This window comes from Caretta caretta, chromosome 8, assembly GCF_965140235.1.
Source record: "Caretta caretta isolate rCarCar2 chromosome 8, rCarCar1.hap1, whole genome shotgun sequence".
NCBI classification, from domain to species: Eukaryota; Metazoa; Chordata; order Testudines; family Cheloniidae; genus Caretta; species Caretta caretta.
In genome coordinates, this window is record NC_134213.1 from 98,550,713 (window position 1) to 98,576,746 (window position 26,034).

The 26,034-nt window shown below is 41.0% G+C and overlaps 2 protein-coding genes across 2 annotated transcripts; both read left to right on the forward strand.

The window, feature by feature from the left end:
- Window positions 1-597: 597 nt before the first annotated feature.
- TXNDC12 (thioredoxin domain containing 12) lies at window positions 598-20,786 on the forward strand. Its single transcript, XM_048860843.2, has 7 exons — window positions 598-803; window positions 3,387-3,447; window positions 15,454-15,506; window positions 16,220-16,293; window positions 16,900-16,969; window positions 17,061-17,144; window positions 19,904-20,786. Exons 1-7 carry the CDS (start codon window positions 707-709, stop codon window positions 19,981-19,983), a joined length of 519 nt encoding a protein of 172 aa, XP_048716800.1. The 5' UTR covers window positions 598-706; the 3' UTR covers window positions 19,984-20,786.
- On the forward strand, window positions 4,810-11,543 carry KTI12 (KTI12 chromatin associated homolog). Its single transcript, XM_048860841.2, has one exon. It carries the CDS (start codon window positions 4,971-4,973, stop codon window positions 5,691-5,693), a length of 723 nt encoding a protein of 240 aa, XP_048716798.1. The 5' UTR covers window positions 4,810-4,970; the 3' UTR covers window positions 5,694-11,543.
- Window positions 20,787-26,034: the final 5,248 nt, after the last annotated feature.

Genomic DNA, 26,034 nt, shown 5'->3' on the forward strand with positions numbered 1-26,034 from the left:
TGTAAAACATATAAATCAAGATCTGCGATAATCCAGCTTTTACTTTCTCAGTTTGCAAACAGCTAGGCGTTAAATGTATCCAACCCCGAAGATCGTTCCGCTTTGAGCATAGTGATATATACGCTCCACTTTTTTTTTAACAGAATAAAACAAAACTGAAATCCACCCCCCGCTTGCAGGTACTGAAGAGCAACCAATCAATTTCGATCAATTCTCTGTCAATCGTCCAAGACATATGTAGACTGGGTTAGTGAAACATTAAATCATGCTGGTAACAATTATAGCTTTAACCAAAATCTGGATTTGAGCAATATTACTACTCCTCATGAGGGGCTGGCGGTAAAACCAGTTTGCATGTGTGAATTGGATGAGCTCCCCTTTCAAATCTAGATGAAATTACTATTTAAAAGCCTCCCCCACCCCCAAGGCAATGTCTCTTCTCGGAAAGTGGCCAGTTTGGAATCAAATATGCAGAGCTGAAGCTATAGATCAGAAATAATTTTGCTAAGTCTCTGATTCAGATTTTGGGGGATCTGTTCCTTTTATTATTAACCTGATACAGGACTCTGAAGCACCACCCACATCCGCCTAACATCACTTCCTGGGTTAAAAAAAAAAAAATACCCTAAACCTGATTTGATCTGATCTTGCTGACTGTGGCCATCGAGAAGTATTCATTGTGCTGCCGAGGATCCAAGTTGACACCATGAAGATTCAATTAACAGCAGCACTCTCCAATCTCTTTCTTTGCCTGATTTTCCTGGTGCTTACCACATCCTCTGCTGGAGAAGGGCTTGGCAAGGGTTTGGCATCTCTTTTATTTTTGCTTGTATTTAAGCTTTTATGATTGCTATAAATAAATAAGTAAATAAATCCCTAATCAGGAGGGTCCCTTCCGCGCACCCCAGAACTGTATTTAATATTTGCAATAATGCATTCAAATAGTAATCTTGATTATTTAGGTAAATTTCATCGGTAGGGGGAGTAAGGAGATAATCACTTTAGTGGTAGAACTGAGACTGAAACCTACAAGATATTATGGTGCCAGGCCATAAATTGATTATGAGCAATAGCAATGCAGCTGTGATACAGTAGGAAATGCCTTAATGTTGTGGAGTGGAGAAGAGGGGCTTAGCAGGTTTATTCTTTTTCAAAACTGTCAATTGCTGGTTGTAGCAGACCTGCCAAGTCTCATTTTCATTTAGAAGAAGATTTGTTAGTTCTGAGATAGTTTTAAGGCAGTTTTTAAAATTTCTTTGCTGTTGAAGGATTTTGTAAATGGTCTGTCAATGAAATCTCAATTAAATTTTTAATTTCCCCTTCAGATTGTCCCATTTTGACATCCCTACAACTATGCAACATAAGCACATTGGGTTATGGCTAGTAAATAGGTGATCAAGTAGATATTGTATGGTTTGTCCTATAGTTTTTATCTTTCACTACTGTTCAAATTCCAGTAAACTGTACTTCCACTACCATCCCCTCTCTTGTCACTTGTTCTGACTCAATCCCTTCTATCCATATTATCTTACCTATTTACATTATTTACTGATTTCAGCTTTTCTTAATAAACCTATAGTTGTTCGACTATCCTGTACCATGATTTGGATTTATCTTTCCCCAGCTCTGTTCAGTCCACCTTACTTTATTTCCCTATCTTTGTTCTGAAGTCTGGAATTTGAGGAGCAGGTTTAGTCCGTTTATAAATGTTCTTGACTATGTTCTTCAGTGACAGGGAAGAAGTATCTTTATTATTACTAGTTATCTTTTTTTGATAGTTGAATTTAAACTCTAGAGGTCCCTATTTTTAAAAATAAGGTTATTTCATAAGCTGTTGATTGTTGCATTTTGTTAGTAACAGAATTCCATTCATCGTGGAAAGGTAGTTCTTAATTTTTTTGATAATAAAACTATTAATATTAATCAGGTCATGGGAGCGAGGGAAGATTGTAATGATTTTATTTTTAATGAATGTAGTCATCCTTGCTTACTAGAAAGAAATGTGATCTAATGTATATTTAAATATCATTGATTACAAGAAATAATGCTCCTCCTCATCCCCCTGAATATTTTATGTAAGGTTCCCTTGAGCTAAATGTACCCCATACCCCCAGTCTTGTCCCCATTGACATCAGAGACTTCTACTGCCTGTTTACAGCCTGATTAAGCTAAATGCTTAAGCACGCATATACTTAAATCACATTGAACTAGACTTAAGCATGTACTTAAAGTAAAGCACACAGTTAAATACTTTTGCAGAAAAGGGACTTTAATAGGCAATAGAATTTGGTCCCATACAGAAATATATTGTACCAGTACGGTTATATTTTTAATAAATGGCAAAGATGCCTGGACGCCTGGATAGGCACACTTATGTACTGTTTAACTCTAAATAGAAAAATAGCATAGTGATAGGTGAAAGCCATGCTGTTGTATGGGTGTAATTCATAATGTGTAAAAAAAGCAAAAAAAAAATGGCTGAGAACTTAAACATTGGACAGTAACAGGCTGCGAATCCCAGTGGTGATTGAACCTGGTGATATTCTATACAAAAAGAGCTCTCAGCTCTGTTTGTATCTGTTTCCATCGCTTCACACTGACTTAACAGACATTCTAAACTTTAGAGTGACACAGACAATCCTGCTATCTTATTCGATGGATAGTGCTGATAGCAGATCTTGGTGCCATTCTGCATCCTCTCCTTGTCTTCACTTCAGGATACACAGCTTACATTGCATGTCTGTTAATTACAGAATTGGTGGGACTACTTGTATGAGTAAGGGCATGCAGAACTGAGCCCCCATGTTCTTTAATAATTGACCAAAAGGTATTAATATTGGAATTTTCCCCAGTCTTCTTAGACCTTGCATTATTATGAAAGAGGAATATGAAAATTAACTTTACCCAACAAATCCAATTATGAGCAAATCTTGCCTGTGCCTGCTGTGTGTCAGCTCCCTGACTACCCCAGCCTCTGGCAGTGTTCCCCGCCAGGGCTCTGCAGACAGCAATAGGCACACCCGTCTCCTAAGCCCTCTGAACGCTGTCTGTAAGGTCCGGCTGCTTATTCACTGAATTACTTAGAATTACTAGGCCTGCTGTTTCTAAAGGAACAGTACCCTATAGCTTGCTAGTTATATCTTAGAACACAGCTCTGCTGAATGCACAGCACGTAGGTATATGTATAGTGAAAACAAGAGTAAGTTTATTATCCAAGAACAGAGATTCAAGTGATAGTGAGTATGAATATTGAAAACAAATGGTTACATATAAAAAATGCTTGCTAAAGAAGGGAAATAAAACTAGTTGATAGTGTCAGAAAATATATTTATCTGTCATTTGACATTTTAAATTATGCTACTTTTATAAACCTTTCCCTTTTCTAGGTTTTGGAGATCACATTCATTGGAGGACACTAGAAGATGGGAAGAAAGAGGCAGCAGCCAGGTATGTTATACAATTTAAGTTCACAGGGTGGCTTTACATTAAAAAGAGAAAAAAGATTCTGCATTGATCCTATATTTAATCAGAGCTAGTTATGTGTAAAAATATCCAGGTGGTATAGGAGAACCTACAGACCCAGATAATACATCAGAGAGAAAACATTTAACATTTGAGAATGATAAGCTTTGATACTGCAATCAGATCTTCCAGGTAGATACATCCTTGAGGCCGTGTAGATCTTCATAGGTTTACATAGATCTACCCACAGATCCAATTGCTGGATTGAGGCTTTATTGCATCATTGAGCTGAAAAGAAAATTCTCATGCTTTTTGACAACCTACTACAATACAGAAAGAGACATGGGCCCCAGTCCTGCAGACTTTTAAACTAGTGCTTAACTTTACATACATGAATAGGTTTTTTGGAACTCAACAGGACTACTTGCAGTTGCATGCATAAATGTTTGCAGGACTGAGGCCATAGAGTTAATTGAAAAGATTATTTTATATCTGTGACACCAATCTGGAAGTGTAAAATATTTCCTTATTTTAAAAAATATAAAAATTACATACTAGATTTTTATGAAAGATATAGCTAGAATTTGAATTTTGCATTCAAACTGATCCATCTGTTTTCTCCCACTCACAATATGAGAGTGTGTAGTGAGGACATAAAATTAACATAGCAGGTGCAGTTAGAGAATTCTAAGGTGGCACTTAACTGTACGTAATGGTATCCATGCAATATGCCTTTCCAAAAACCACTTTACTGCAGTATTTGTGGTAATTACTGCACTATTGTTTTTCCATAGAAAAGTATATGTGACCTTACGCAGTTCGCCTTACATTTAGTGAGACAACAAGCTAGTGGGAGGGAGGTTGTCAAGCCTTGGCAGTGAGATGTCTCTTCCTTAGTCTTGGCTAATGCAGTGAATGGTCAGTCAGTGAATTTCACAGCCCCATCTTCCATTGCTGGAAGGGCAGACCCAGGTGACATATCTAGCCAGATTCTGTAGTATCTGAGTGCCTGTGAGTGGCAAAGCTTGTATGAGACCAAGGAGTACATAGGTGAGACAAAACCTTGTGTGTAGGTGAGACAAAATCTTTGTGTGTGTGCGTGCGTGTGCGCTATGGGGTGGCTGAGCGCTGTGGCCTGCGGTGGCACCATGGGGTGGCTGTGCACTATGGAGAAGCTATGTACAATGGCCTGGGGTGATGCGCTGTGGGATGGTAGTGCCCTGCAGGGTGACTGTGTGACCTGGGGCGATGCCTGTCGGGTGGCAGTGCCGTGGGGTGGCTGGTTGCTATGCGGTGGGGCGCTGTGGCTGGGCCACACTGTGACGTGCTTCCCTCGCCCCCAGCCCTCCCCTCCCTGCATAGGGGCGTTAGAGCCTGACATCGCCTCGTGCTGAGGGCCAAGCTCTCTTGTGGCCCTGGGGCCGGGAGTGACGTTCGTTGCCCGCCCCGGATGTGCTTGCGAGGGACTTCCGGGTTATAATGGCGGCGTCCCTGGCTGCGGCCGGAAGATGCCGCTCGTGGTGCTGTGCGGGCTGCCGGGCAGCGGGAAGAGCCGGCGGGCCGAGGAGCTGCGGGGGGCGCTGAGCGCGGAGGAGCGGCCGGTGCACGTGGTGGCGGAGGCCGCGGGGGGCCGCGCGGCGCTGCGGGCTGAGGTGGAGCGGCGGCTGAGCCGGCGGGACGTGGTGATCGTCGACGCGGGGAACGAGTTGAAGAGCTTCCGCTACGAGCTCTACTGCGTGACCAAGCATGCGGGCACGCCGCATTGCCTGCTGCACTGCTCGGGGGGCGCCCCGCATCCGTCCGCGGGCCCCTTCGAGACCCCGGACTCGCGGAACCGCTGGGACCGGCCCCTCTTCATCGTGCACGGGCAGGAGCCGCTGCCGCTGGCGGAGATCCGCGCCGCCCTCTTCGAGAGCAGGCCGCCCCCGCCCAACCAGTCCACCCGCTCGCAGCCCCTGCAGTCCGCCGGCTTCCTCCACCAGCTGGACCGGGTCACCCAGGAGGTGCTGGCTGCCGTGCTGGCCGCCCAAAGGAGCGGGGCCCAGCCTGGGGAGCTGATCCAGGTGGCTGGGGCCAGCGAGGGGCTGGTGCTGAGCCGGCCCCTGGGCATGGCTGAGCTGAGTCGGCTCCGAAGGCAGTTCATCAGCTACACCAAAATGCATCCTAGTGAGGAGAACCTGCCCCAGTTGGCCAACATGTTCCTGCAGTACCTGAGCCGCAGCATCCAGTGACCCCTGTAGTCTCCCTAGTCCAGTGTCTGAACAGGAGGGCTGGCTAATGGGGTCCAGTCACCGAGAGCCTCCACATCCCCCAAAATAAGAGTCTATGCCAATGGGAAGTTGGCTCTCCCTAGTCCCTGGTCTCCAGTGCCTGGACCAGAAGTCTGTGCTGATAGACAGGAGGGCCCTGCATTACCCATCATCTGAGCAAGAGTATCCAACCAGAGCGAGTATGGAGAACCAGCTGCGGTGGTCCACGATTTCTGCTAACAGGAGTAGTGGGTGTGCACACCCCTCTCCCCCCCCCCTCCCCCCCCAAGTAGCAGCCTCAGCATCTGAGTAGGAATGCCTAACAAGGACAGCTACAGGCAGCTAGCCATTGCATCCTCAAGCATCCCAAAAGTCTACTAATGGGGGCTATGGAGAGCCAAACCCCATTAACCGTATAGTCTCTGCAGTGTCCAAAGAGGAATGCTACAGGGGAGCTGAGCTCTCATGCTGCTGCAGCATCTTGAGGAACAATAATCTTTCATCTGGGTTTTTTTGTGCCTGCCCTAAATAAGGCAAGGATAAAATGGATTCATCAGACTGTACAAAGGAGGCCTTGCTACTCCAGGATTGGGACTTATAGCCTTTTTAAAAACTGGGGGTGTTTTCAAAAGTTTTTCTGAACCCAGGAAATTAATCTTCAGTTTAGACAGTGGAAATATGTTTACTTTGTGAACTCAAATGTCTGTCTCTCTTTTTGAAATCCTGTGCCTGGGATGGAATGAAATATTTAATTTACTTTCAAAACAATTATTTCAGCAACTTTCTGTGGTTTCCTTTCCAAAGTCATTGGCAGATCCTGGGCTAAATACACTAATTGTTCAGTTAACAGCAGGTGCTCTCACAATGAGGATGATCTGAATTGTACTTCATTATTACAGTATCTGCTCTGATTGCATACACCCCTTGGAACTCTTTTATATGCCTTAATTAAGAGATTATATGGGGAGTTAGTGCATGGCAAGCTGGGGTGTAAATCTACATGCTGTAGCATGCTTCCCAGTACCTGTCTGCTTGCACCTCCTGCTGTGCACTAAAATTTCCTTAGTGCTCTGTGAACAGTAGTAGGTCAAAGCACACTAGGTAATTTTTAGTGAGCACCAGCATGGGCAAAACAGTCAGTGCATGGTATACTAGAGCGCTGTAGATTTACACCCCGGCTTGCCATGTACTAATTCTGCTGTGTAGACATACCTGCTTGCTAACTCAGTTTTGGATCCTGTCCTTCTGTTTAACCCTAATCTTAGTATGAACCCTCTCCCTGCATATGCATACCTGCTTCTCTTTGCCTTTTGAGGAAGGCTTCCCTCCCTGTTAAACATTCATTTATTTGTCTGGAATGATGGCATAAAGTGGGGGGCGGGTCACTTCAGTGAGTATAAAAGTTCATATGCTCTGACTACCCAATAATATATACCAGTCAGTACGTGGATTTATATATTGTGAGACTGAAAAATGACTCTAGCTGCTATGTAAAGGGACCCCACTTTGCCCCCTGTGGGCAATTAAATTGGAAAGAATAAAAGCTGGGAAGTGTGTGGTCAAAAGCAGTAAAACATCTCTGATACCTGATTTGCTGAGAATTCTATTTTAGTAATTATACACCCCTCAATTCAAAATCTGTCTAGAAAAGTTTGCCCTTGATAGTAGTGTGTGGTACTAGACCAGGTGCTGGCTGGCTGGACTGTGTTCACTTATTAAATGGGAATCATTGATACTGTTATAACTTTAGTATATCTTTCGGATAAATCTGTCACCCTACTGCTGAAGAAAGAGCGAAATCATGTTGGGCTACATGAAAGAAATCAGTGAGGGTGTAACATTCTATTTTCTCAACATCCCTTAATTCGTTTGATGTTCTAATATTAGTTTGGGCAGGAAAATGTGTGCCCATGTTCTGTGTATGCTACAGAGAAGCAGCTTCTATGCTGATAATATATTTCTGTGGTTAAAATTGGAATTGACCGTATATGCATCTCTTAGCACAATTTCCCCCCTTTCTTGGTACTCAGGACTATAATTGGTTATAACTGGAAGGACGCTTCCATTCATACCTCTCATTCTTTTCTATAAATTTAAGTAATTCAATGCCGTCATCCACTGCAAGGTGGAACAATATAATGTAAGGAACAATCTCGTTTAAAATGAACCAAGCATTAGCACTGCCACCACTGCCCTGGGAAGACTTTTACAGTTTTATAAGTTTAATTGGTAAAAATCCCATGCCACACTCCTCTAACATCCTGGCTCCTTGCCTGCATCTATTGTGTGCTTTCTCTGGTGCCAGATTGCCTTCTGTGCTCTCCATGTATCAGCTGTCCCTGCAAAGATACTGTTACTCTCCACATGGGAGTATTTCTTGCCCCATATCCCTCTGGCTGCAGCAGCCTCTGGCTCTGTGAAGGGATTTGGGATCTTACTTTACTAAGGGTGTGTGGCCATTGTGATGTGGCTTTAAAAATCCTTCTGTTACATTTTTCCTTTTACATGCCACTCTCTTGTTAGAAACAGACTATAAGGTGCAAAGAGACACTGTCAAGTAAAAAAAAAAAAATCTTAGAGGTCTGAGGTAGAAAAAACCTTAATGGATCACCTCTCTGCTAATGCAAACCTGTTCTCGGCAGAGCATTTTGTTTTGTCCTGTCTTCAAGTATCCGAAGTGATGGTGTGCACTACTTCATTTAAGACATTATTTCCACAGCTTAATGTATCTAACTACTGGAGTTTTTTCTCCCTGATATTCAGATAAATTGTCCTTTTCTCCATCAGATTATTCCTAGTTATAATTCCATACTTCCTTGCTTAGTTTTTCTTGTATGCAAACAAGATCTGGATAACCCTATACAGCTGATAGACTTGCATGACTTTTTTTAATTTGTGTAAACAGTTTTTATAAAATTCCCTTGCAGTGTTAACAGGCCAAATGTTATAGCATTATACTGTTTGCATGAAAACCTGAAAGTGATTATAAATAAAAGTGAAACACACTTTCATATCTATAGTGAATCATCCAAACTGAGATATCTGCAGCAAATGAACAACATGAGTGGAAATGTTGGCCCTGACTGAAGTAATGAGCAAGAAATTCAACTTCTGAAATTCTTACTTTTAATGTAAGGTGTCAAAAAGTGCTATGTAAAACGTGTTTAAAAAATTAGACTCCACCTTATAGTGACCCCCCTGTACATTTTTCCATAAAATTTTGTTTTCAAGAAAACAAAGGTATTTACTTTCATTTTCACTAGTAGTAGCAGCTAGCCAGTAAACTTACCTCCATCAAAGCTGTTTTGGACTACCATGATTCATATTTAATTAAAAACTTCATGCAGTGTAACTTCTTACTCTTGTTACCCAATCACAATTTGTGTCTAAATTGACATTTGTAGCGGCCCTTTCCTATGTTCTGCACAGCATGATATGAGATATACATAGCTAGAAATCTAGATACCACACCAGGCATACTCCCTCCCTAAGTCTAACGCTTTCAGGTTCTGTCTAGAATGGCTTCATATTCCTATATCCAAAACAACTTTAAAAAAACAACTTGGTGACTTAAAATGCAATATTTTGAGGTAAAGGGAAGTCAAGGCTTAGCTGATATACAAATCTTGGGGGAAATATTGTTTGCCTGCATATTTTCAAAAAACCCCTAGTTTACTGAAATAATCCATTCCAATCAAATCACATGTGTTTGTTTTTTTTCAATTCTACCTGTAATTCTGTCAATTTCTGATCATGTGTTAGACCGTGTCATTCAGAAATATTTTAACATACTGCTAAATTTCATACTTCCCAAACTGGAGAAAATAAAGACATATATTAAACCCCCAAAAGTCTACCCTAGAGACGGCGGCTTTCTAGTGCGGATGAATCTTGCTGTGTGGAAAATGTTTATATAATTGTGAGATGTTAGTGAAGAAGCAGAGGTGCTTTCTAGGACAAGATTTTAGAAGAACTTGTTTGCTTGGAGTTAATATATGAACAGGTATTATCTTTGTATACAGAATTAGTAGGACCTTTACTGGAACCCAGTGTCCACACTTTGGAAAGGGCTCAGAAAAGAGCTACTAGAATGATTTGATGTCTGGAAAACCTGTCTGACAGTGAAAGACTTAAGAAACTCTATTTAGCTTATCCAAGACAAGGTTAAGAGGTGACATTATCTACAACTACCTGCATGGGGAAGAGATTTCTGATAGCACATGACTCTTTAATCTAGCAGACAAAGGTATAACAAGATCCAGTGATCTGAAACTGAAGCTAGGCAAATTCAGACTAGAAATAAAGTGCAAATTTTAAACAGTTAAGTAATTAAGTAGTGGGACAATCTGTATAGGGATATAGTGGGTTCTAAATCACCGGAACTCTTTAAGTGACTATGAGATGTATTTCTAAAAGATATAAAATTTTTATTAAAGTTAATGTTAAAAAAATATATAATACATAGGTTGGGAAAAGAGTGTGTACATCTGGGTATAGTGGTTAGATTATTCACAAAAATGAAGTTAATTTTTAAGTCACATGATACATAGAGTACATAATCAGCAATAACCCAAATTTAGGTGAATAGATTCAAGAATACAGTTTAGATACTAGAATCCGAGTACTCAGGTACATCACTCATGAAAAGTTGTACAGAGATTTGGTTGTGGAAAGCAAAATATATCAATGAGTGGAGATTGTCCCTCAGTAATTGAGAATTAGGTTGGTTGTCCACTTAGAATATACAATCCATGAGGAAAGTATTTGTTACGTTCCTGACTGCACTTCTCATTGGCACTCCAGCTCATCCCTCCTGGTATTGCCGATGTCCAGTGATGTGTTCTATGTAGATGTCCCTCGACCACCTGATTGTGTCCGACACCATGAGTTGCTGCATCAGCCAAGCATAGTGTTGACTGATTCTGCATTCTAGCTCAAACTGAAATTATGGGTTTGATGTAGAAATTAGTGGGTGTGGCTCTGTGACCTGTGTTATGTAGGATGAAATAGACTAGAAGATCATAATGGTCCCTTCTGGCTTTAAAATCTACAAACATAGGAGAATAACGTTTCTACTTTTTCTTGGGAGTCTTGTTTAGTAATAAGTATACATGAAGTAACTGGCAAATCAATATTTGGACTCTTCCTTTGCAGAAAGTTTCAACATAAACTTCTAGTAGTTGATTGTTTAAAATAGGGGTTCCCTCAATGTCCTTCATATCATGAGCCCACATCCTGCAGCTCTCCACACTTTCTCCTCAAGTGGGCCCCAAGATACTTTTGGTGATTCCCACAGTGCTTCATAGAAAGGAACATAGAAATCAACACTGGTTTATGGAATGCTTCTGATAGTGGACTGCTGCTCCATCAGAAAGTCTAGAGAAAGGGAATGGGAGTGGGCTCGTGAAATTATCTTTTGATAACCTTTTGCCAGAAGCTGAGACTGGACAACCTGATAATTGCCCTGTTCTGTTCATTACTTCTGAAGCATCTGGCACCAGCTGTTGTTAGAAGACAGGATATTGGGCTAGATGGACCATTGGTCTGACCCAGTATGGCCATTCTTATGTTCTTACCATTCTGTTGCCACGACATCATTCCTGTTATAGTAGATGATTGATAGATTTTTAGGGTCTGACAGAGTGACCAGCTGCAATGTAACTATACCAGTAGCCATCATTACCACTTAGAGAATGAGATTGTTCTGGGCTTCAGCCATCAATCAGCTTATTCATTACTATTTTTTAACTGCTTCATAGTTTGTTTTTTTTTATTATTTTTATTTTTTAAACTGTCGACAATAAATAGAGTTTGCCATCTGTGTCTACTGAATTCCTGGATTTCCTATTACTGCTACCACTGGTAGCAGACACAGTGAGCATGTTAGTGAAAACAGGGCTCCAGGTGGCTGTTGGCATAGTAAGCACTGTGTCTGCTAGCCTTTCTCAGAGCAGAGCTGTGTGACATGGTGGTTAAATGTCCTACATGCATGCCTATTATTATTTTTTCCTAGCTAGAAATGTGAACATCATATTTATTACCTAGCTATAAATGTGAACATCACATTTAAAATGTTGCAATGTCCCTTTTGCTCAGGGCAGTTTACTGTAGTGCTCCTGCCGGCCCTACCAGGTGATTCCTAGAAACTGGGAAACGTTAGGAAAAATCTCTAGTGCACTCAAGGTCCTTCTGTCTAATTGCCAGCAGATTGAATTTAATGCAAAGGAGGTTAGAGAATTTGAACGCTGGAAAAGTTGTTGGATGGCTGTAACATACCTGAGGCTACAACCTGGAAAGGACGGACCACTGTGCCCCCTTAACACTCCTCCCTGGGCTGTCTCTTACAAGGCCGTGCTAGTGACAAGTAGCAAACCCCTTCAGGTGCTCTGATCACTCTGCCAACAGCATGCAGAGACATGCCCAGCTAAGTTGCATGAATGCTCTGGAAGCTACTCATGAACTATACAGAAAGAGAGACACCAGCAAATCTCTCAGCTCCCAAGCCTTGCACCCCAGAAATGTAACCATCTTTCGCTGTTCGAGACCTTCTCTTGAATGATGCAAATTCATTAATTAGTACACCACTTTGTCAAAGGATAGTGGATGTGCCCCAGCCTTTGTAATCTGAGCAGATTCCCCAAACACTTCAAACAAATTCACTGGTAAGGATAAAACATTAAAATAAGTTTATTAACTACAGAAAATAGATTTTAAGTGATTATAAGTGTTAGCATAGAGGTCTCAGAGTAGCAGCCGTGTTAGTCTGTATTCGCAAAAAGAAAAGGAGTACTTGTGGCACCTTAGAGACTAACCAATTTATTTGAGAATAAGCTTTCGTGAGGTACAGCTCACTTCATTGGATGCATAAAGTGGAAAGTACAATGAGGAGATTTTATACATACACACAGACCATGAAAAAATATACATTGTAAGGAGAGTGATCACTTAAGATGAGCTATTACCAGCAGGAGAGTGGGGTGGGGGGAGAGAAAACCTTTTGAAGTGATAATCAAGGTGGGCCATTTCCAGGAGTTAACAAGAAAGTCTGAGGAACAGTGGGAGGGAGGGGGGGAAGGAATAAACAAGGGGAAATAGTTTCACTTAGTATAACGACTCAACCACTCCCAGTCTCTATTCAAGCCTAAGTTAATTGTATCCAATTTGCAGATTAATTCCAATTCAGCAGTCTCTCGTTGGAGTCTGTTGTCAAAGTTTTTTTGTTGAAGGATAGTCACTTTGAGATCAGAAATCGAGTGTCCAGAGAGATTGAAGTGTTCTCCGACTGGTTTATGAATGTTATAATTCTTGACATCTGATTTGTGTCCATTTATTCTTTTACGTAGAGACTGTCCAGTTTGTCTAATGTACATGGCAGAGGGGCATTGCTGGCACATGATGGCATATATCACATTGGTGGATGTGCAGGTGAACGAGCCTCTGATAGTGTGGCTGATGTGATTAGGTCCTATGATGGTGTCCCCCGAATAGATATGTGGACGTAGTTGGCAACGGGCTTTGTTGCAAGGATAGGTTCCTGGGTTAGTGGTTCTGTTGTGTGGTGTGTGGTTGTTGGTGAGTATTTGCTTCAGGTTGCGGGGCTGTCTGTAGGCAAGGACTGGCCTGTCTCCCAAGATTTGTGAGAGTGATGGGTCATCCTTCAGGACAGGTTGTAGATCCTTGATAATGCGTCGGAGAGGTTTTAGTTGGGGGCTGAAGGTGACGGCTAGTGGCATTCTGTTATTTTCTTTGTTGGGCCTGTCCTGTAGTAGGTGACTTCTGGGCACTCTTCTGACTCTGTCACTCTGTTTCTTCACTTCAGCAGGTGGGTATTGTAGTTGTAAGAATGCTTGATAGAGATCTTGTAAGTGTTTGTCTCTGTCTGAGGGGTTGGAGCAAATGCGGTTGTATCGTAGAGCTTGGCTGTAGACAATGGATCGTGTGGTGTGGTCTGGATGAAAGCTGGAGGCATGTAGGTAGGAATAGCAGTCAGTAGGTTTCCGGTATAGGGTGGTGGTTATGTGACCATCGCTTATTAGCACTGTAGTGTCCAGGAAGTGGATCTCTTGTGTGGACTGGTCCAGGCTGAGGTTGATGGTGGGATGCAAATTGTTGAAATGATGGTGGAATTCCTCAAGGGCTTCTTTTCCATGGGTCCAGATGATGAAGATGTCATCAGTATAGAGCAAGTAGAGTAGGGGCGTTAGGGGACGAGAGCTGAGAAAGCGTTGTTCTAAGTCAGCCATAAATATGTTGGCATACTGTGGGGCCATGCGGGTACCCATAGCAGTGCCACTGATTTGAAGGTATACATTGTCCCGAAATGTGAAATAGTTATGGGTGAGGACAAAGTCACATAGTTCAGCCACCAGGTTTGCCGTGACATTATCGGGGATAGTGTTCCTGATGGCTTGTAGTCCATCTTTGTGTGGAATGTTGGTGTAGAGGGCTTCTACATCCATAGTGGCCAGGATGGTGTTTTCAGGAAGATCACCGATGGATTGTAGTTTCCTCAGGAAGTCAGTGGTGTCTCGAAGATAGCTGGGAGTGCTGGTAGCGTAGGGCCTGAGGAGGGAGTCTGCATAGCCAGACAATCCTGCTGTCAGGGTGCCAATGCCTGAGATGATGGGGCGTCCAGGATTTCCAGGTTTATGGATCTTGGGTAGCAGATAGAATACCCCACATCGGGGTTCCAGGGGTGTGTCTGTGCGGATTTGTTCTTGTGCTTTTTCAGGGAGTTTCTTGAGCAAATGCTGTAGTTTCTTTTGGTAACCCTCAGTGGGATCAGAGGGTAATGGCTTGCAGAAAGTGGTGTTGGAGAGCTGCATAGAGGTCAACGTTGGTTACATAAGAAATTTAAAAGAAAATTGCAGTCTAAATTTGACACTTTATCAGACCAAGATTTGAATCCAGCAGTTTTTCTCACCCCATTGGATGTTCCAGGCAGTTTACAGTTCTTATTACACAGGCTGAATTCTCTTCTCAGCCTGTCAATCTCCTCAGTTCCAAGTCTTTGTCTTCCAAACAATCTTCTAGATGTTGAATGGGGGAGGAGAAAGGCACAATGGTGATGTCATCGACCCTCATTTATACTTTCTCCAGGTGCTAGAAAGATCCTTGCAGGGACATGGGGGTTAGATAGCCCCCATTGTGTACATGCCCTCTCTGAGGAGTCACTGGGAGAATGGATTCTTCTTAATGGGTCATAAACACATCTGACTGGTCCTGATGTAAATCTGTCTTGTCAGTGCTAGTTGCTTCTTTGTTGCCAATGAAAGACTAGCAGTGGGCGTTTCCCAGATACAACATATTTCAGTAACACACACACAGCAAAACTTCATAACTTCAGATACAATGGTAACACATATAATTCAACAGAATAGTAACGTTCAACCAATTAGAACTTCTCAAAGGATACCTCACAAGGTATACTTTGTACAAAATATAATAAGATCACAGTGGTGATATGGGGGTTCCAGAGTGCTATTTTGAGGTACAGAGTATCACAAGGCATTTTATTGGATTATTTGGTGCTGATGGTTATAACTTGGGAAGACTTTAGCAAGGAAATGAAGCTTCGGGAGCACAATAGAATCAGTTTACATCTATGACTTTTTCCAGTAGGTAGGGCCTTCTTTAAGATTTTTAATTACTGGAAAGTGCATTTTCAGAGTTTCATTCAGGAATGCAGTCTTGTTAAGTGTCTTAGAATTGATGTCAGTTGTGCTTTGTTTTTTTTCTAAAGTGGTTTGCCTCTAATGATTATCATCCACAAGTCCTGGTGTGGCGCTTGCAAAGGTATGTGAATTTAATTCTAGAGCACTTTAAAATCCTTAATGGAAGGTTTCTTTATACAAGTCTATAATTATTTACATTTGGAGCATAGCATGTGTAGTATTTGCTTTTTGCTCAGATCAATATAGTAGTGCACAAATAGAAATCTTCAATGCAATAAATTAATAGCTGTCCAAATCCATGCTATAAATTGGTTATTAAAAAAACACACCAAATGGGAGGTACCTTCCATTTCTATTGAAGGCTTAATCCTTGGTATGGAAAATTATAAAAGTTTGAAAGAACAGTAAACCTGCATATTCCAAACTGGACTTTCTCAGTGGATGGTTAGATTTTTGTCTTGTTCAGTGATATAATGGAGCTGGCTAACCATAATGACATAGGTCTAAAAATTTAGGTGAGGTGGTTTGGGTGACTGGTAATGGGACAGAGAAAGGTTTTTGCTTCTGTACCATTGGTTCAAAAATTACACATGTGACTATTTTTGGCCAGTATTCATCATCTGACTGATCACTGAGGATTGGGCTGGTTAACTTTCACTCTGTGTTATGGGTTCAGTAATTTAAGACAAAGATTTAGTTACTTACTATTCAGAGTCAAGCACCTAACCTCTGGAAGAAGGGATGGAGTGGTGATTTTGGTGTAGGCCTGAATTATGATTTTTTTTTTCTTACACAGTTTTCTCTTTTCTCCCCCACCCTTCTTTTTCTTCTTAGCTTTAAAGCCAAAATTTGCTGAATCCAAGGAGATCTCCGAACTTGCCCATAATTTTATTATGGTAAACCTTGAGGTAGGCTTCCCTACAGTTCATGTCCATACTACTATTTTTGTAACTGAGCATTTCCCCCTTATTTCTTATCATTATTTATTTCTCCTGACTCCATCCCTTCCTAACTAAATTCTTATATTTATTTAATAGATACAAAGTATTGACTGATATAACTGATCGTTTAAAAAATAAAACCTTTACTGTATTGTTATATGGTTTTATTCATGCAGCTGATTCCGTTCCATTTTTTTTATTAACAATCTGTACATTATACTATTCCCTAATAATAAGAAAGGAAATTGCTTTTCTATACAGATTTATGACCTATAAAACATTCCAGATACCTATAAAACTCCAAAATAGTGAGTCCATTTAATGTAAACTGATGAAAATATTTGATTTACAGTTATTTTTAAAACTGTTACTTGTTGGGTGACCTTTTTACTTTGTTGGCAAAAGTAGAGGATTTTGCACTCATTTATCTTCTTTTCAAGCTGTTCATGTTAGTTAAAACTACCATTTTATAATAACCATTGGAAGAAAATAGCTTTAAAGTAAATGTTACATTTTGTTAGATCCCTTGCTTAGAAAGGAGAATTTTGTCTTACATCTGTCTTGCACCCATAGGATGAAGAAGAGCCAAAGGATGAAGCTTTTAGCCCTGATGGTGGTTATATTCCCAGAATCCTTTTCATGGGTAAGGCATGCTCACTGTTGTTACAACCTCTTATAGGACTACTTTGTCATCTTCACCACTTACACATTTTAATCACTTTCTCGTTTCACAGATCCCAGTGGGAAGGTCCATCCAGAGATTATTAATGAGAAAGGAAACCCAAGCTATAAGTATTTCTACATCAATGCTGATCAAGGTATGCGAGAATGAGCTCTAAATTTGAATTGAGTGGGAGTGCATTGCAGGTATGTCATAGGAATGGCAGCTATTGTGAGCTTGTTTTTTGAGTGGAGGTAACCTATAGTTCACAGCAGTTGCGAATTATACCTGATACGTCACGCGCAGTTCGAGTCTAGGTTGAGGCACGTGAACCAAGTCCACAACTGCAGAGTTCCCAAAGATACTAAGTTTATTATGCTCGAGCGTGGTGCCCCCCTGCTAGTCAGAAGGGGACCCCGAATGCAGGTTATACAAAGATTATATACCTTGTAGCAAAGCATGTTGCCCTCGTGCATCGGAAACCTTAGCCAATAGACAAACCGTTCCCTTATCTACCACCTATCCCTGCTAGGTACATTCCCCGTGCTAAACCATTTCTTCAGCTACACAACATGGTCCTAAAGCAATGCATCAGTAACTTTTCTTATCAGGATGGGAGGCCCACATCACAAGGCCAGGAGGCAGGGAGTTAGGAACAGACAAAGAACAGAAACCGGGAGTCAAAACAGGCTGGAAACAAGGGGGAGGTTTTCACAGGAATGCAGTATCTAAGGAACACTCCTCCTGGTGCATGATGTGCTTGCTTTTAGACAATGGTGGGCCCCAAACCAAAATGGAGTCACATATGCTAACTTTTCCTGAACACAGCACAACTGGAAGCTGTTACAAATAAGGTGAATGAGTGGCTTTTTTGCACCTTGTGGGTGGATGGATTGACCTCTATTACAGAATCATGATGTAAAATAAAAGCGTTTCTGATCATTTAAAATTCAGCCTTTGATGTTACATATCCATCTGTGACTTCTGATGTAAATGTGGACGCTTCTCCATTTGTGTGCTTTCCCTTTTCACACAACTGTAAGACGACAACCTCATTTAAGAAGAATTAATTTACCTTATGTATTCTATCTCTTCAGTAAAATATCTAAATAGCCATTAGGACCAGGTGCTAGCTGTGAGCAATGTGGCCCTGTTATGTGTGATATAAGCTGGTTAATTAACAATGCTGTTCTCAAATCAAGAAGTGTCTAATTGTCAATCTTTTGGGCCCTGTCTACGCTATGGAAACTTTTTCCAAAAATATCTTGCCAGCCCAACTCTACCAGTATAAGCAACCTTCAGAGCCCTAGTATAGGCCAGTTGCTGCTAGAATTTTAAAAATCATGTCATCTAACCATGTTAAGAGCGGGTCTGATTGGCACACCTGTAATCAGTGTCAGTCTATATTATGGAGTACTTGTGGCACCTTAGAGACTAACCAATTTATTTGAGCATAAGCTTTCGTGAGCTACAGCTCACTTCATTGTGTAGCTCACGAAAGCTTATGCTCAAATAAATTGTTTAGTCTCTAAGGTACCACAAGTCCTCCTTTTCTTTTTGCGAATACAGACTAACACGGCTGTTACTCTGAAACCAGTCTATATTATGACTTCCAAAATTGCTAACACCAGTGGAGATGATCTGGTGGGAGATTGTAGACATGGCCCTAAAATAATCAGTTGGGAAGAGTAGTGATTCTGTTTTTTGGAGGGTGATGAAGAGGAATAATAAGGAAAAAAAGTTACCTCTCTAAGGGTTTGCCAGTCCTATAGTCCATCACATCAGCATCATACCTGATCTTAAGGAAAACTGAGCCCCACTTATAGAATGTACTTAGCTCATCATGCAATTTACTGGTACATTTCAAATAGTGGTGTGTTGGTTGTCTTGGATACTGAATCACAGGTATCCACAAAACAGCATGTAGAGCAGTGCAGGCTTCTCCATGCCGGCTCCCTTGTTTACCTTGACCCTGGAGAGGCCACCTGCCTGTGAAAGAATAGTTCAGGTTCACTGCTCACCTTGCTGTTGAGAGAGCCAACAAGGCCGAGAGCTGTGACACTGTGTTTTGTGCATGGTAAAGCAGAGGGAATCTTTCTAATTATATTCTGAATGTAAAAATCTCAATTCCTCTTAATTGTTCTGGTAGAGATTTTTTCAGTGGCGCCTGAGAGAAGCAGGCACGAAACTGCCATTGAAGTAACGAACCACAGCAGAATGGCTTAGGTGTGCTGATGGGGATAGATGCAGGCAAAGCTTTGTTCTGTTATATTAAAGGTGACCCATAAAAGAGAAAAATAGGTTTCTGTTGAATTTTGCGGCTGTGACTTTTTAAAAGAACAAAACAAAAACACTCTTAGGCTTTATACAAGATTTTTTTTTTTTAATTTATCTTTTACCTTAGAAATATCAGGAATATCAAAACTTGCCTTTCTTGGTAATACTGGAGAGGGTCTTAGAGATGTGGATTGTTAGGGGAGTGCTGAACTTTAAATACAGATACCCAAGTGTATTTCAGCCATTTAAGTTGTGAGCAAAAAAAGTGATTAAAAATTACCTCCCTCTCAAATTATCAGGTTTCATGTGCCTATTATCTGATGTCATAATCCTGCTAGTTCTTTCTTTGTCCATAGAGTCTGCCAACAAAAATAGGATAGATGAGGCATGAACTTAAAAAAGGTATGGGAAAGGGAAGAGAGTACGAGTGGGAGATATTTAATGCTTCTTTATCCATCAAATAGAAGCCAAAAAGAGCATAACTCTAACTTTTTTCTTTTGCAGGCTACTTCCAATGGGTTTATTCTATAAGATTGCACCATTGGTTGATAAAAATACTTTTCATTATGCACTTCCTTACTTGATCCATATCATGTGTAGTAATGATCCAGCTGATATTCTATGTATTTAATTTGACAGTTATCCAAGGAATGAAGGAAGCCCAAGAGAAGCTGACAGGAGATGCTTTCAAACAAAAACATCTTGGAGATGAATTATAATATATATATTGAACGTTCCTTTTCCATCACCCTGAAGCTCTGAAAGGATAAATAATTTTTTTTTTTTTAAACCTTTAAACGTACCAAGAAATATACTGCACTGGAAGGACGTAATTCTCCTCTCACTATCTGATTTTTCACACACCTCCATCAAATACAGTGTTATCTTCTCCTCCCTGTCTAGTTTACACTTCAGCGCTTATTTATAGCTGATGTACTTGCATACACAACCTCATCTTGAATGGATATGTCAGATCTGTCCGTGTAAACAATGACCACTAGTATCCAGAGGCCTAGATCTTACCCTCTTAAGAGGAATGATTTTTACGTTTTCAAATTGCCAACACTTGGTCTCCAATCAGCGCTTGCTCCCCCACGTCTGACTGACATTGTCATCCCTTTGATTTCAGTGGGGAAACTCATGAGTAGGAGGATGTGACTCAAGCCTGCTCTATTCTGAAAAGCCAAAAAATATCAAACCAATAATTTTGCCATGAACACTAACACAAGTAGAGTTATTTTCATTAATATCTAAGAGTCGCATGTGGAATATTCACTCTGAACATTTTTTTTCTTGTAGGAACTCTTTGTGACTTGACTTTACTTGCATTCAGGTTGAAACTCCACCTATCTATTGTATGTTCATCTTTCAATTGTTTTATTAAGAGAAGATGGATTATATCGAAGCATTATGGGGTTCTCCCCCTTTTTGCAGAATGTTTTTGGAGAATGTCTTGCCATCGCATTGTATTGTATTTTTGTACTACGGTGAAAAATAAAAATGAAACTTTTTAAGAATAAAATGCATGGTGAGGTTTTTGGGGGGAATGGAGTAATTTTCCATTCCTTTTAGGAATTGGGGGACTTAAATATGTTTAAACTGTGGTAGTGCTGATGTTGAATGTCACAGATTAAAAAGATTTTCACTTTTTTATGAAAAATGACAATCGCTGCTGCTTTTCAGTGGTTGAAACAGGCCTATTTTCTCAACGTTTAATTATTATCCAGCCACTTCTATGCTATTTAAAAGAAGTTGGGAACAGAAAAGTCCCAAGCAATTACCTATTGGAACTGAAAAGAAAATGGTTTTTAATGTATCCTAAAATATATATCGCTTACCCATTTTGCATAGAAACATTTGTTGAATGAGTTACCATTGTTCTTGACCTGAACACTGTGTGTTTACTGACTGGGGAATTATCGAGTGAATCAGTGCCAGGTCTGTCTCTTTTAAAAGGCCGAAGGAAAGAATGCAAGAGAAATGTGTTGTAGAACTATGCTTTGCTAAGGCCTGGCTTGTCATGGTTCGCATAACAGTACATGGGATTTTTAACACTGTTAGTGAAAGAACTCCTGAGCAGGATTGTCCTGTTGAGTCACATAGCCATCAGCAGCAAGTGCCGTTTGTGTAGCCTGCATACGTTCCACATGCTGCTATCCCCTGTGTGCTGCCTACCAGTTGTGGAAGGGAAACTGCTCTTATACCCACGGAGAATGTGCCTCTACGACAGAGTTACCATGTGTAACAGCTTGAGTATTCCCATCAACTTGACCCCTGCCCAGACCCAAACCCCTCTGTCATGTTTGGTGGTGGTAGTAACGCCAGTTGGCAGGCATGACCAGGGGTATAGGACAGCTCTTGAGTGAGCTGCCCTTGTCAGCTGTCCATGTAGCGTGAATGTAGGCTGGAGCTGACACAGCTGAGGGCCACGAGTCCTCCAAAGCCTTCCCACAATTTCCGCAGGGCCCTCTATGCTGTTGTCTATTGTGTCCATCAGTGCTGTTGTCCGTGGAGTCTGTCAGCTCTACACACTCCCATCTAATCTGTCTTGGTATTTATAACTGCACTCATCACTACAGTATGTCGGTGCCTGGGCTTTGTTCCTCTTGCACACACACAGCTGATTGGATTTCATGTGCAGAGCTGAGCAACCACACTTGCATTTCATATTTCATATCACAGTTGCCTCTATATATTCCACAGTCAGTGCTCTTTTCTAAAATGTACCATCCGGTTTACGTCTATGGATTTATGTCCAGTGTTTTAAGTCTAGGCTTTTTTTTTTTTTGAGTGTTAATGCAACAAAACCCAACTGAAGCAAAAATAAAATATGTATTGAAAATTCCTGCAGTGTGGTACAAATTATTTCTAGAGAGCTGTGGTGGACCCTAAAATTTTCCCTCACCCCATACATACTAGGAATTCAGCTCTAGGAGTGCAGGGCTGTAGAGTTGCCCAGCAGGCCCTAGAAGTCTCACGCTTGCCGGGAGTTCATCATAAAGAATGAAGGGGCTTGGAGGGGCCTTTTTTTTTTTTTAGGTAATGCAAATTATTTTTAAGGACTGATTTTATAAAAAAGTGTTTACTCCTTAGAATGAGTCAGTTTACCTAAAAATAAACAGCAAAACTTAGGACCTCTGCAAATAAATACATAAATAGAACTAACAATATAAAAAAGACCTGAAGAAGAGCTCTGTGTAAGCCCGAAAGCTTTTCTCTCTCACCAACAGAAGTGGTTCCAATCAAAGAGATTACCTCACCCCACCTTGTCTCTTCAGTATCTGGGTCCAACAGGGCTACAATAACATTGCATAGAGTACAAGAAGTGTGGCTATGCTAATGAGACTCTACTCAGCTCTGCTCAAACAATGCCATCCAAGATCGCTTGGTCAGAGCCATCCCACCACCTGTGGGGAAGGTTGCTATGAACTCAGCCATCCCTGGAACAGACAGCCAACTGCTACTGGACATTGTCATCACCAACGAGGAACAGAAGAAGATCATCACAGTAGTTCCTCACAGTTCCCTTTGAAAACAGGACCCCGGCCTTCCACGATGCCCAGTCTCGAAAGTTGGAGAAATACTTCCCTCTGGCAGACACCTTGAGAGCTAGGAGCTACAAGGTTCAAACTTACCTGCTGATCGTCGGAGCCCTGGGTGCATGGGACCCCAGTAACAAGTGAGTTTTGTGAGAATGCAGAATCAGTCAACGTTACGCTCGGCTGATGCGGCAACTCGTGGTGTTGGATGCCATCAGATGGTTGAGGGACATCTATCTCAGCACATCACCAGACATTGGCAATACCAGGAGAGCTGAGCTGGAGTGCCAATGAGAAGGGAAATCGGAAAGTAACTGAAATACTTCTCAGGTTGTCCCTTAGTAGATATAATCCATCAATCTCAAGTGCTCAATTACTGAGGGACAGTCTACACTCATTCCTATATTTGCTTTCTACAACCAGCTCACTGTATAACTTTTCACGAGTGATGTACCTGAATACTTGGATGCTAATATCTAAATTGTATCATTAAATGTATTAATCTTATTTGGGTTATTGCTGATTATGTACCGTATATATATTGTATTACTTTTAAACCACCCTTTGTACTTTGGGATAATTTAAGCACTATACCCAGATGTACAGACACTCTTTCCTTAACCTTTATATTATATAATTTTAATATTAGTTTTAATAATTTTTTTAAAATCTGTTCTAAAAAATAAATAAATAAATAAAAAGGTGGCTTGCAGCTTTCCCAACTGCCACCCGGGGGAGCAATCTGCCTGTTCATTCTAGCTGCAATGAGTAGCTTCAGTGAGATAGACTTCAACAAGTTAAAATGCAAGTTTTTAAAAAGCTTGCACAATCTTTTGCCCCTCTGCTATTGTGCACTTTAATGCGCAGCTTCTTTTCATAATCGCAAACAGCCATCACACATTTCAGGATCCTAGTAATGGCTCAAACCATGGTTCCTTATGGTTTGTCCCACAAATGTTGTAGTGGAACCCACAGCAACCCTAGCCTCTTTTATTTTGACAGTGAAGCCCCAATCAATGTGATATGAGACAAACATTCCCAAAGACCTGGCTTTTCAGGATGTAGTGAGGTCAAAATAATGTGGCCACAAAGTCATTTTAACTGACTTCTCCAGCCGCTCAGTTTTCCTTTCCCTGGCAGGTGTGAGGAACTTGCTTCAGGCTAAGATAGTTGTGATTCAAGGTGGTCTCCATCTCTCTTTCTCTTTCCTTTGCTTGCTTTCCTTTGTCACCCTGGGCCTTCCAGCCATAATCCAGTTACTTAAAGAACACATGCTTTCTTTGACCTGCTTTCCCTCCTACTATTTGTTGCTTTCTCTCTTTGCATTAATTGTCAACAACTCCCTATTCTTTGGTACCTACTTAATCTCTTTCAAATCTGCCCCAGCGACCTTCTCTTAATAAAAAAAAAAAACCACCTTGACCTGCTCCCTCTTCTTCTTGCTTCCTTCCTGGACAGGCTTCTGTCCCTATGTGTCCCTCTACTCATTCCCTCTGGTGGTGTACCAAGAACCATCTCCTTCAGTGCCACAAAGATCAATCTTTGGCCCTCTGCTTTTTTCTCTCTACGTAGTCTCTGTTATTTTACGACTACCTCTAGATTTAACAACCATCTTTATGATGCCGATACTCAATTGTATGTATCTTTTGACACCTTTAATTACCTGGCCATACTCACTCTCTGTATTGAGCAGGTAAATTTGTGGATTTATCTCAGCTTGCTTCATCTAAAGGTGTTGAGTATGAAATAATTTTTCTTAGGCAAAAGAAGTACGTATTGTAAAACACAGCTCTAGACTTTCTTCATCTCTCTTCTCTTTGAACATGTATTTTCTCCCTATATCTCTATTATTGGTCTAATACCTCAGTGCTTTTATTCATTCCCCACACAATTTCTATACACCATGGTACTTTGCTATTTATATCCAAGAGTGGAGGATGTTTGGTATTTAATTCCATAAAGAGAGGGACACATTTTGAAAGATGATCTGAAGAATAAGACCCTGATTCCACAAATGCTTGTAACATGAGTAAGTTTATGCATGTGAGCAATCCCATTGAATTCAGTGGGGCAATTCAGGTGTATAAGTGTTTGCAGGACTGAAGCCTAAAGTTGTATGATGTGCTGTGGCAAGAGGTTAGCTTTTTGGTCAGCCCAGCAGTGTACAAAAATTAAAGCCTCAGAATTGTTTATCTGTCATGTTTCTTTGTGTGTCTCTCTCTTTACTGATGGTTTTGGTTTTGCTGTCAGGGCAATGATGATTTTTTTTTTTGAAAGCTCAAAAAAAGTCTTAATACAATACTGAATTTTCTTTAGCATTTTCCCAGAGATCCTCTGGGGTCTCCAGTTTCCTCTCTGTTGTATGAGCGGAACAAATACTCCAAACTCCACTCCAGACTCTTCAATCTTGATCCAGTGAAGTGCCCCTGGTAATCAACCGCCCTGAAAGAAAGAAACAAACACGCTGAAGAAAATCCAAAAGTTAATTAAACAGTAAATCAACTGCAGCTTCCCATCTGGCAGGCTGGAACAGAAGTTGCTCTATGCTTCTGGGGATGAACAGACTTTTGCTCAAATAAATTTGTTAGTCTCTAAGGTGCCACAAGTCCTCCTTTTCTTTTTGTGGATACAGATTAACACGGCTGCTACTCTGAAACCAGACTTTTCAGTAGGTGTCAACTACAAATACTGAAATTCCTCCTTCTGAATTACTAAACAACAGGAACTAGCCAGTGAAGTTGGGACAAATGTGCAATATACAGGAATTGTAATAATATGGGCTAAATCTATAATCAATTTTTTATAATGGCCAAAGCTGTGATAGGTGTTCACTGCAGAGGGAAAGACAAGACCCTAACCCCTTCTCAACTAATATTAGACAAATTGCAAAGAGGCTGTGAGGGGGGAGGAGGTGGATGAGGGAAAAAGAGTGGTAACAACATAATCACAGGGTTACTCAATGAAGGCTAGTTACAGCATGGCAAGGGGAAACACTATAAAATAAATAGGGTTCAGAGTAGCAGCCGTGTTAGTCTGTATTCGCAAAAAGAAAAGGAGGACTTGTGGCACCTTAGAGACTAACAAATTCGAGCATAAGCTTTCGTGATGAAGTGAGCTGTAGCCCACGAAAGCTTATGCTCAAATAAATTTGTTAGTCTCTAAGGTGCCACAAGTACTCCTTTTCTTTTTATAAAATAAATAGGTGTCGTAGATGGCTAATTTCTTGTTGGA

Excerpts from the sequence above, each read along its gene's own strand:
- TXNDC12 (XM_048860843.2), top strand. The coding sequence starts at position 707 with ATGAAGATTCAATTAACAGCAGCACTCTCCAATCTCTTTCTTTGCCTG. Across the intron at positions 804-3,386 it reads TGGAGAAGGGCTTGGCAAGG|GTTTTGGAGATCACATTCAT; the intron begins GTTTGGCATCTC and ends TCCCTTTTCTAG. Across the intron at positions 3,448-15,453 it reads AAGAAAGAGGCAGCAGCCAG|TGGTTTGCCTCTAATGATTA; the intron begins GTATGTTATACA and ends TTTTTTCTAAAG.
- KTI12 (XM_048860841.2), top strand. The coding sequence starts at position 4,971 with ATGCCGCTCGTGGTGCTGTGCGGGCTGCCGGGCAGCGGGAAGAGCCGG.